The 12243-nt window shown below is 50.5% G+C and overlaps 1 protein-coding gene across 1 annotated transcript; it reads right to left on the reverse strand.

Annotated features, from left to right (window-relative positions):
* Positions 1 to 4928: 4928 nt before the first annotated feature.
* SLC45A3 (solute carrier family 45, member 3) lies at positions 4929 to 11987 on the reverse strand. Its single transcript, XM_009572514.1, has 4 exons — positions 11816 to 11987; positions 10721 to 11554; positions 8920 to 9185; positions 4929 to 5384 (listed from the first exon to the last, which is right to left on the reverse strand). Exons 1-4 carry the CDS (start codon positions 11985 to 11987, stop codon positions 4929 to 4931), a joined length of 1728 nt encoding a protein of 575 aa, XP_009570809.1.
* Positions 11988 to 12243: the final 256 nt, after the last annotated feature.

Here is a 12243-nt window from a genome sequence, read left to right on the forward strand (position 1 = left end):
CCGCCCCTCACCGCAGCGGTGGTGGCGCCACCCGGCGGCCGCCGGCGCGCTCTGCGATGCCGTTCGTGTAGCGACACAGACAGTTGTCCCATTTAAACACCTTTTATTGCCTCCTTTTCATAAAAATTTGTAATAGCCTTCCTCTTACATTGTATACAAAATATTTACTCTACTGAATAAATAAAACATGAACATCTTGCAGACAATATATGATCTCAAAAGAAAAAACAGCATCCATACATCCCTCCCTAACCTAGAGATTCACAATAGTCTCACATTGAAAGACATTCTCCCTTCTCTCCCCAGCTCCCCACCTCAACTCTCAAAACCCCCATCTCACAAAAGGAAAGGAGAGGCACGGCATGATTCCCCTGTGAGAAGAAAGCAGAAGTGCACCTACTACCTGAAAAAGCTCATGGTAACGGCCTCTGAAAGAGCTTGTACCGATGCCTGCAAGTTGTACAGTATAATCAAGTCCTAGAGAGATTTCTATGTTCACACAGGTTTTATCAGTAATGGCATATAAGGGATGCGCTTACCTTTACTAGAACATGCTGGTGTCCCTTGCTGGTCTATATGTGATCCCGACACAGAGAAGCTGTTCTTAGCAGAAGCACGCCAGGTTAGCCAGAAAGGACAATTTTACAAAGAAAGGAGTTTCTCAACAGATGCTCTGGAAAATGCCTCTCCTGTCAGCCCCAGTGACAGCCTGAACTAGGAAGAAAGGCTTTTGGTAATAACAGAGCACGTGGACAGGGCCATTGCAGTGACAGCAAATGCAACATCCCTCACGGGTTTGGGGAAGGCAGCTGCTGACAGCCCCAGCTCAAGATCCGAGCTCAGACTTCACAGCCAGCTCTTGCGACGTGGCTGGGATTATGCTGGTGTGAGGTTGCAAGCATGAAAGGTCATGAAGTGCTTTATGGACAGGGCAAGACCACAACGAGGGGCATGCTCCCACCCACTGCCAGGGCAGAGCCAGCCCAGTTCCAGCCAGTGTCCCATTGTAGCCCCTCACATTGCTACAAACCTCAGTTTCCCCTGAATCCCCTCTTCCTCCTGCTCCCTTGCCCTGATCTCTCTCTGTTCTCCTCTGAGACTGCTGCCTTGTTCTTTCCTCCCCGCTGAATTCTTACACAGAAAGCTGCTCCCCTTGTCCCCCGACTGCCCACCACCCACCCAGGACCTGACTGCACGTGGCAGTTTCCTACACCCCTCCTCTCCTTCTGCAAACAGCCAAGCTCTTAGGGCAAACGGCCCAAATCTGTTTGGGCTTGAACTCCCACGGGGGACAGGGTTAGTGAAGACAGAGTTGGGTCTTGGCAAGCACTCCTTCCTGTACCCATCTGCCCACTATGTCAGTAGCTGGCAAAGGGCCCAGCAGACTTCTCCTGGTGTAATAGGAGGGTAAGAAGGAAAGGAGCAATTACTGAATTTGCTGGGTTTCACTCCAGCTGGAGAACTGGGAAGAATGGTGCCAGAGGGAGGGGAGGAATCAAAGAGTCTTTTGGTGGATAATCAAGTAGCTCTTCTCATACATGCTGAATTGGCTAAAACAAGAGCAGTGCAGTCAGAGGACAAGTGGATAAGGAGCCCCTGGTTCAGAATGGATCGTGTCTCTCCAGCTGGATCGGAGAATGAGCTCTGTTATCAATCCATACGTCAGGCCAAAGCAAGATGACGGGCACCCGTCTGGGATGCAGCAGCAAAGAGCAAGAGCAGCTGGCTGCAGAGTCACAAGTTCAGTCGCTCAGCGGTCTTTTCTGAACATAAATGAAGTAAATGCAGGCACCTCCCCAGAAGCATATCTGAATTATGAGAAAACTGGACAAACCCAGCCTGCCCTCTCCTAGGACTAGTGAGATCAGAGCCAGATCTGGATGCAGACACCAGACTTGCCGTGGAGATCTGGGTGCCAAGTCCGTGACCCAGTGCAACGAAGGCGTTGGGAGAACAGGGAGGCCGACGGCATGCTTGATCTGTCAGTGAAGGACAGGTCCGAGACCCGACCTTCACTGCCTAATCCCAAGCCCTCCAGATCAGTCAAGACATAGAGCCTGCTGCACGTGCCGTGAGCCCAAACCTACTCGTGTCCACCAGCTAGAGCCAGGCTACAGCTGCACCAAAGCCACCTCAGGGATGGAGGACAGGTCAGTCGGGGAATCTGGCAGGCTTAAGCCTTCTCCTCTTGAGGGACAGATCCAAGTTACGGATCAAGAACTGCAGCACCTTCTTCTTTCAGGTTCCAAACTGAATGACATTATAAACCAAGGCTGCCTCCCCCTCCAGCCTGCTGCTTTTTCAAGAATCACTTTGATGTCTGTAATGAAGCATTCAAGGCCTTTATCATCAAACCCGTACACCTTAAGTTTGGTGTGGAAGTACTCTTTAGGCACTTAAACAAATGGCTCAATTATCAAAAGCACTTAGCATGGTAGCAGCCTCCATGTGTGAAGGTTCCCCACATTTAACATAAGAAAAAATAAAAATAAAGGACACTTCAGCACTCAGGAAGGAGTGCTGAATAAGGAACCTGTTTGAAAAACCTTGGGTCAGAGGTTACTGATTACTAAGAGCATTCATCCAAGAAACATCCCACCTTTGGCAATAACATTTTGCCTCAAAGACTTCCTCTTGAAGCCTGAAGTGGACAGAGATCAGGGTAGGAAGTACAGACAAAAAACTGTTTCCGTAGGTGGTTAAGCAGCTGCCAAATCCATCCCCAAAACAGCTACATTTCAGCACACAAACCTTGTTGTGGGAAAGGGAGGCTGGTAGGCATATAATTTGAGAAGAAATAAAACAAAAACAGTCACCCTTTACGGGAAAGAAATGTTTAAAAAACTTAGGAGAAGCCCTCTCAGGACCCGTCTGCAGACAGCAGGGGAGTGACCTTGCTTCCACGCCAAGGAATAGTCTGACAAGACCTTGGAAAAATAGCAACATTTTGCCCTTCAGCCGAACCTCACAAGTGTATCTCACTGCCCACACACCTCCGCAGAAAATTAGTCACAAACACTTTGTTTAGACCAGCCAAAGTTAAGGACTGTTGAACTGCATACTCACAGCCTAGCCTCCAAAGGACCAATTCATGCTTTCCTCTTCACATTGTAGGCAGAGTTTGGATCATTTCAAGCCTAAGTGCTGACTGTGGGCCAGGACCTTATCTCCTACTTGGTGTACGGGTAGTCTTCGAGGGGCAGGAATCTGTCACCAGCAGAATTATTCCAGCTGGTCCACTTGTACCAGGAATGGGACTGGACAGAAGGACACACAGCTGGAGCCACTCTTCTGCCAGTGGAAGATGACTCACACCTGGGAGCTACACCATCTGAACAACCCAGGAGCATTTGGTCCCAGTGTTATGGGAGCAAGAGGCACTTTGCCTTACTCAAACAGGTAACTGTGTTTATGCCGTGCCTCAATAAGAATCTCAACTCCTGTCTGGAAATAAAATAAAATAAATTTTAAAAATCCCAAACAAGTATAAGATAGTAAATACGTAATCTGGATCAGCAAACCACAGGCATGAACAGCATCAAGAGTTTCTGTCCTGCTCCTTCTTTTGTCCAACACACGAAGAACTGGGCTTACCCTGCTGTAAGAGCTGACAGAGTGGCTGGAGGCACATTTCATCCCACCCACCTCCTATTTACGATGCTGTTTCCAGCAACCTCTCTGGGTGTGCTGGCAATGTGTTAACTCAGCCACCGTGCTGGGTACTGGGATGCAGCGTGCTCTGCAAGACGCGCTCCTGACAGCCTGCAAGCACAGCCAAAAGCCTTTCTGTCTGGCAAGAATAGTCTGGTCTAGAAGGTTGCTTTGGGGACACATCTTCAAGGGAAAACAGACGCAGCCAGCGACCAACTCCAGGTACCTGCTACAGCAGTGACTGCTGCTGAGTTCAACTAGCCATCAGCAGACAAGCAATTCCTCCAGCTTCCTCAGGCCTGGTACACTTGTTCTCAGGTTGCCTTCCAGGAGAGCTCTCCCTGTTCTACTTCATTGTCACAGGACTGAAAACCCTCCAAGAACCGATTTTCCTTGTGATATGGCAGCATCCTTTACGGGCCAGGTGTGGAAGAGGCACAACAGTCTAGATCTGTTAGGGGAGAAAGCAGGTGGCCGTTCTGAGCGCTGAGGAGCGAGAGGTCAGAGCTACTGAGAACTGTGTGAGGAAAGCTAAAAACAATCATTTAAAAAAAAAAAAAAGTTATGAAGTCCTTTCCATCTGATGCAACTCAGTACATAGGTAAAAGATAAGTCACCTTTTGGAATTGGTCCTAATGAAACGTTACTTGTTTTTCCAAAACAAGACAGAGTAAATTTTCTCCTAAATGGTTTCTCCCAGTCAGAACAGAGGTGGGAAGGACGGAAGCATGCGTGCACGCATATGCACCCCCTTTGCTCCATGGCCAAACCTTAGCCACCCATCCTTTTTTCCCAAAGAAGTCTCCTCCCAGTGTCCTATTTGCAGAAGTATTGCTCAAGAAGTTGAGTAAAACTACAACAAGCAGGGGAATAGGATACAGCTATAACTGGAAAACAGGAGAGCCAACGATTTCCTCTGTCCCCGTACCACTGCCTCTCCTGCTCAGAAATATGACCCGTTATTAAAGTAAAAGTCCATTTCCTTTCTCTCCCTTGTATAACCCCCTTTGGTGCTGGCTGTGCAGTGCTTTCTTTTGCTAAAGGCACCTTTGGAAAGCACTGATGGCCCGAAGCACAATGCCCCGATGCCTCATATTTATACCTGAGATTAGCCCTGTTCCATCTCTCCTGCCCCCAGCCCCAGAACTACCCCCCCAGAGCTACAGCATGGGGAGAGCAGGTGCCACACGAGGCTTCCCACAAGTGGCTGCGTGAACACACACACATCTTATTTTGCCACGTGCAGACACCCGCCTGCTGCCCTTGTGCCTTCCACATCATTCTGAATACTTTGCCATGTCACTCTTATCAAAGACAACTTTGGTTGCAAAGTAAATGGCCACCAGGCCAAAGCCGGCAGCTGACACCATGTAGGCAGTCACTGACTGCGTAAACTGGACGATGGACCCCATGAAGAGGGAGGGGACAACCTGAGAGAGAAGGAAAGCACTGTCCAAAATAGCCAGGTCCAGGCAGATCCCTCGGCCAGGAGCCACCGAATCTGGTTCTCCCACCATCATCATGAGCGAGACGTCGCAGGAGGAGCTGACGCACAGAGCCGAGCCGGCGGCTGGAGGAGAGGAGGAGGAAGAAGAGGAAGAAAAGAGGCTCCCAGCATGTCCATTCTGGTAAGGCAGCTTCTGGCTGGAAAGGTGGCCTTTAGAGAAGGCTGATTTCTTGTCCAATCGAGCTGCGTCTTCCTCCTCTTTGCTCTTATATTTATGCAAAAATACCTACGGGAAAGAAGGAGGACACATGAGGAACGAGTAGGCACGGTGGAGCCCAGCAAGTGAGGCTGGGGGCAGAAGGGCCCCTGTTTTTTGTGCAAGAGAGCAAAACCACTCTGTGCTTTGTGTGCATTGGGTCAGGCTGTTAGAGGCAGGGAGTGCCTGCAGTGAGCCTGGCCCACGTGAGATGGCCTCCAGGAGCCAGCCTGGCTTTTCCTGACTGGCACGGGATTCAAAGCAACCCTGACTCACCGGGGGAATCTGGCCAAGTGGTGCCTTTGTTGTGTTGAAGCTCTGGGGCTCAGCAGAGTGCTGCAGCCCAAAGCCAGCCCAGGCTCTGGACCTGGGGACATTCTGCGCTGAGCCATGGGTTGTCACCTCCTCACTGGGTGCCAAGGGAATCCGAGCACCAACTACAGCTGAAATCAGCTGATGCACACTTGCAGGACAGGAGTGAAGGGCTAGAGCCCACTTTGGACATATCACAGAGCCAGTGCACTCCAGTGCAAACAGAAGTGTTTATAAAGTGGCTGACCCAAAACCTTCCTGCAGAATAGCCCAAAGGGCAGACGAACAGTTCAGAGCCCTGGATGCATGGCTGCTTCTTAGTATCTGGGATACTTAAAAGTGACACCAGCTGAGATGGCACAGTGCTGGGAACTCAGGAAAGAGCACTTTTCTCAGCTCTGCAACAGACTGTGCATGCATGACCTCAGCTGAGTTGCTTCATCTGCCTGACATGAACCTCCTCACTCAGGCTAGAAAAGGGGGGCAGGGGAAGAAAAATCTTTTTCTTCTCCCCCTTTTTTGCCTCTGCTCAAGCTGTGAGATCTCTGGGGCATGGCTCACTCCAGCAGTATTCACACAGAATATTTGGATCAAAAAGCTCTCCACGTTAACACCAACAAATAATGGGCAGTCACGTGCAGACAGTGAAAATGCTGCAGAGCTCCAGCTTTAAAACTCCAGGGCATTTGCAATTATGCACAACCACTGGTCTGCAGGGGGTAGAGCAGATAACGAAGCACATGTTAATCCATTATCCACGTGGTGAGATTGGACAAACAAAATAAAAAGGAAAGAATAGCACCTGTTTGAGAGCAGAGAGCACTGTACCCAGCTGCAGGGCTCAGAGGGGCTTGCCTGAACTATCCTTCCTTTTGCAGGAGGGACCCGGACACAGGAACCACTGGTGCAGGAGTGTGGGCACTCCAGCTCTGTTGCAGACCACCCCAAAGCTTTAAGCACTCTTGGCACCCACCCAGCTACACCCAGCCCTGCCCTAGTGTATGTCAGCACCAGCCAGTCTCTGTTCATGCTGCCCCAGGCCATGGCTGCAGATCTGTAGCACAAACAGTTTCAGATTCAGTTGGAGAAGAGAAACCAGATGAGAACTTCACTAAATAGCAATCATCTTCCAACAGCTTTACCTGGGCTCAGCTCAGCTGCTCACTATACCCTTCAACTCCTCAATTCTGCTTAGGCTCATGAATTTACGCTTAAACGCATCAATCCAGGACCGTCACTTGTGTGGAGCTTAAAAATCCTCCCACATGCCTCCTATTGCCATCAGACTTCAAAGCAACTCAAAACCCAGCACAGAAAGGGCATTGTGTGAGCCAAACTAGGATGTCCCCCACAGCTCCAGCCCTTCGTATTTGACACTGATGTTCCCAGAAGCCTGCTCAGCTGCCCTGAAGGCCCATGCCACATTTTCTTGGTTTCTATACTGATCCAGGCTAGGACTTCAGAGATACGAGTTCTGGCAGGGGTGATTAAATACCTAGTGTGGAGAATTAATTTAAATCTAAAGAAAGTGACTTAAACACATACTCACAGGAATAAGCTTAGTGAGAACTTATGCTTTAAAATCGCCCCTTGTAACACAGGATACAACCACAGGAGTCACTGGTGCCTCAATCAACAGCTTCATCTCCCTCTACAGCTGATGGGGAGCAGCGGGAATGAGGAACCTAGCTCTCTCTAATCTCCTGCAGAAGGTGTGAATGCCCACCATGCATCTCACCTCTACCAAGCTTTCAGGTGCTGTTAGAACATGCGGATCTTTGCCTCCTGTTCCAGACAAGGTTTAGTGGCCATGCGAAGATGAGAGGGCATGCAGGAGAACAGAGCGACTTACACAGCCTGTGCAAAGCAAGGAGCTCCAGCTGAGGTGGCCTTGCAGGCTTTCGCCAAGGATCCCGCACAGGGTGGAAGCAACAGCCACTTTGGATGCCCCTTCTGCTGATTCGCTTCGGAAGGAGTGTTTGAAGTTAAAAAAAAGTAAAAAAAGAGAGGGAGAAGAGGAAGCAGGAACGAGGGGAGGCAAACAAAAATGATGACAGATTTCAACAGTAAGAAAAAAGAAGAGAACAGAAATGGGGAAGACGGAGAATTTTCTGCAAAAGGCATTTTAGGGATGACTACTTGTGGGGTCTCCCTGCAGCCTGCTGCAAAGTAGTTGGTAAAGGAAGGAGGAACTTTCAAGTTAGGGCAACAGAGAGACCAAACCCAGCTATATCCCACACCTCATTGTACTAAGTGTTTCCCCGTCAAGCCTTTGGCAAACAGTTGGGCATGTGGCTTTCACATTCCCAGCCTGTGGAGTTTGGTTTTCATTCTGTTGAAATTATGTCCATGGGAGATCCCAGCCAAACTGAAGTTTTTGCAAAGCAGAACACTCCCTCGTACCCCTATTTTGACAGGGTGCCTGGTGCAAATTGGGATGGGTTGGTCAGAAGTATTTGTTCAATGTGAACATCTGGATGCCTGTGGTAAAAACTCCTACTTATTTCACTGCACAGTGAACCGCCTGCCATTGGGATGAAAGAGCTGCTCTCAAACCACAAATTAATTTTGCATTTGCAGCACAAGAGAAACTCCTATTAATCCAGTGTGCAACTCAGGAACCTCCTAGGACTTCTCCACAATGATAACATCTGTGGGACAGGATTACTAGCTTTTGTGTTGGTGTCAAAAGTTTCACAACGTTTATTTTTCTTGGAGCTAGGGGAATAGGAAGAACCTCAGTTTTCATTTTACTGATCTTCATGCTATGGACAAAAATTGGAAAGCAGGACCTCTAAGGGCTGAAAATTCTTGAGTTTTTTAGCACCTCAGGTTGGCAGTGCTGCAGATGTGACCTGGTTGCAGAATGCACACAGGTATAACTAACCTGCACCAGTTTCCCTAAAAATATGCAGAACACAGAGGAACATAGGACATCCCTTTTCATACACCAATCCTAGCTGATTTCTCCCATCTTACCCACTCCCCACTTTTTAAAATTGCATAATGCTTGTTGTGAGCAGGGGATGCCTAAGGAAGGAGATGCTAAACTCTCTTATCTCCTCCATCTCAGATGAATCTTCAGAGAAGACACAGCCTGGAGACAAGAGGCACATGTGGAAAACCTTTGCACACAGGCACGTGTTTCTCTTACACGGGCTGAACTGACTGTACCAGCCACAAGTGGCAAAAGAGTCTGGCCAAGCTGTCCTCACAGCTACCTGTCACATTGCCCTCTGGAGCAGATCCCTACCTGTTTTTCGTGATGATACAGTGATGCCAGTGTATATGGCAGGATCTGGAGTGCAGAGAAGGTGAAGCCCGTCAGAGCAGCTGAGATGGTAACGACGACGACACTGTGGGAAAGGCACATGACGAAGGCAGCCATGGGGAAGAACACCACGCTGGCCAGGTAGACCGCCCGCGTCCCAAACTGCTTCACCATCCGGTCCATGATTGTCGAAAAGAAGATGGATGTAACGCATTGCAGGAAGAGGCCCAAGCTACCCATCCGGACACCTGCAGGTAAGCAGAGGTGGTGACAAACATGCCCTGACTGCACCCAGGCTTCACACAGCCAAACACCTTTGGGCTTCCTTCCTTCTCCTTCAGTGCCCAACTCAGTACAGTCCACGCGGAGTGTGGCACAGCTGCAAACAGCCCTGACAACCACCGGGCTGGGTCAGGAAGCAGAGCAGCATCACCTAACACATCCCAGGGTTGCACCAGCCAGACTGCAGCTCCCACCCTCCACTAACAGCGATTATTTCCTACATGTGCTCCTGGGCACCCTGGTCTAACCAGAGGGGCAATGGGAGATAGGAATCCAAATGCCATTCTTGTCTTTGGAAGTTGTTTTTCGCACCTTCCTACTCTTGACCCAGGATCTGTCACCTGCTCATGAACCAGGATCTGTTATTATCTGATGCCAAAACCAGCAACAGAACAAAAGGAACAAAGAATTGTGCTTAAGCCAAGGTAAAGTATACAACATCCAGTATCCGGTAGCAAGCCGGACCTTACCCTTTGCAAAGATCTATCAGATTTCAGGGAATTAAAACCATTAACTCTTTGGAGCAAGGATCATTACTCAACACAGGTTTCTATGACAGCTAGCACAATGGAGTCCTGACCTGCTGGAAGCTATACAGTGCAAGTGTTAAATAATAATTAAGCTCCCTCTAAGTTAAACAGACACTCAGTACAAAGAGGCAGTGTACTGCAGAGCTCACGGAGGCAGTGAGTGGAAAACTCTGAGGGCAAGATATACAGCTGGAGGAGGAGGGCCAGGAAGGTGCCTCCAAGAATAAAAGACTTAGATCAGGGAGAGGAAAAGAAGGATAAGGCAGCGAGTCAAGGCTCTGGCACAACACAGCAGCCAAAACGGGACAGCAGGCAATAACAGTAGGCAGGTAATGTGCTGCAGTGAGCAGTATCCCATCATGTGGACATGGCAGCTACAGACTCTACTGGTAAGCATTATCAGAAAGCACTGGAGAGAGGGGTGAGAACTGGGGAAGCTGCTGGAGGGCTCCCCAGATACAGATGTGAGATGGGAATCTCACCGTAGCATGAAAGGAAGATGCAGCAAAGCCCACCTCACTGCTACTGAGCTGTCCTGGCTTTCCAACCCCTGCTCTCCAAGAGATGGGGAGCACCATCAACCCTCATTTAAAAAGGAGGGAAGAGCTGTGAAAGGATCTGGCAGCGGCAACCACAGCTTGCAGACAGAGCTGGATACGTCCTGTTCAGCATGCAACCTGCCAAACCGTTCTGCCACTTAACAGTTCAGCCCCAGGCCAGGGCTGCACTGCCAGATCTAGTTCTGTGCTGGACAGGTTGGAGAACAAAGAGGCGTTTCCCTATTTGGTCCACTGTGCAACGCTCTGGGGGCCATGAGGGAATTTTTTTTCCTGACCCATCTGCAGAAAGTCTAGTTTCCTGTAACTTTTTTTGCATTACTAGCAGAGCTGAGCCCATTCCTGGCTCCCACTAAATGCTCCTGTCCTAGGGAACAGGTGCTGCAGCCTCAGAGCAGCTGGTTCACTTCTCACCTTCATCGTAGTGGCGTCTGGCATCTGTGCCTGGCTTGGCTCTGGGGACACCGTGGTACAGTCCTTCCCCAACAAAGTCTGTGTAGAACAGCATGAAAGTCATGAGTGCCATCCAGCTGCAGAGCTCGGCCACGAACAGGCGCCGGATGACCTTGGGGATGCGGCAGTAGAGGCTGTGAAGCCGTGGCACCAGTGTGCAGAGGTTTCTCAGGGCCTGCATCATGTGCCTGGCCTGCAGAAGACATGAGCTCCTGGAGAGCTGGCAAGAGCAGCAGGCAGGAGGTGAGGGCTTAGGGGGAGCATCCTTCAGCGCTGGGCCATCCAGAACATCTGCCTGGGTGGCTGCCTCCTCTGTCACAAAGAGCGTGGCCAGCACACAGCCGAGGAAAATGACAGCAAGGAGGCTGAAGAGGCATGTCTCCTGCCCACCCAAGTACGGGGCCAGAAAGCTGCCGCCCCAGTCGATGGCTGGAAGCAGGTAGCCAATGCAGCCCCCCAAGCTGATCATGAAGGCATACAAGGAGAAGGCTTGGCGGCAGTTGTCTGGCTCCTGGAAGAGGTCTGAGAGCAGGGCCTCCAGCGGCGTGAAGCAGACCTGGCCGCAGAAATCCAGTAACCCGATGCCCAGGATGAGGAAGGCAATCTCCAGCGGGCGAGTGTTGAGGGCAAACAGGCTGGCCAGGCTGCTGGCATGTGGGATCACGAAGAGGCTCAGCAGGACTCCCAAGCAAAGCATCCAGATGAAAGGTCGTCTTCGACCATAGCTGCTGTGCCAGTGGTCGCTGGCGGATCCAATCAGCGGGACAAAAACCAAGCCAAGGACAGGTCCTATCCCTGGAAAAGAGAAAGAGGTGGTGTTAGGGGGACAGATCTGGAGGACACTGGTCTGTGTGCACTGTAACAAAAGCGTGGGATGTTTCAGGAACTCAGTAAGCTTCACTGGGTCACAGCCCTCTCCTCCAAACACAAGGCTGCCCTTGATATAACAGTAGCCCTGCAACCACCCCGCAGAGGCAAGCCTCCATGCCCTTATGTACCCCTGCCCTCCAGACTCCAAGAGGAAACAAGCACCTCAAAGATGAGAGAACTGCCTACCCAAAACCATGGTCATGAACTTCTCCTCCACACCCACTTCCAGCAGCAGCGGAGGCACATAGGTTATCCCTGCAGCCAGGCAGACCTCCAGGCCGAACGTCAGGGAGTTGACCAGCAGGAGCTGGGTCTTGCGGTTGTGGAAGAGCATGCTGACCCAGGCTCTCTGAGCCATGCTGCCCCGACTCCCCTTACTGACAGAGGGCTGCATCGCTCTGGCTGCGGCGCTCCCAGGGATGCCCCACAGGCAAGGTCTGGAGCTTCCCTTCCTGGTCTGCTGGACAGATGCTGCCTCCCATTTTTAGCAACGGTGAATGAAACGTCTTTTCCTCTTCCTCTTATTGCAAGATGTGGCCCCAGCAATGTCGAGTCCGGGCGTGGGCAGGCAGGGATCCCACTCCAGGCTTCCCCTTCTGCTCACATGCTGTGGT

This window comes from Fulmarus glacialis, unplaced genomic scaffold (assembly GCF_000690835.1).
Source record: "Fulmarus glacialis isolate BGI_N327 unplaced genomic scaffold, ASM69083v1 scaffold14232, whole genome shotgun sequence".
Classification (NCBI taxonomy): Eukaryota; Metazoa; Chordata; class Aves; order Procellariiformes; family Procellariidae; genus Fulmarus; species Fulmarus glacialis.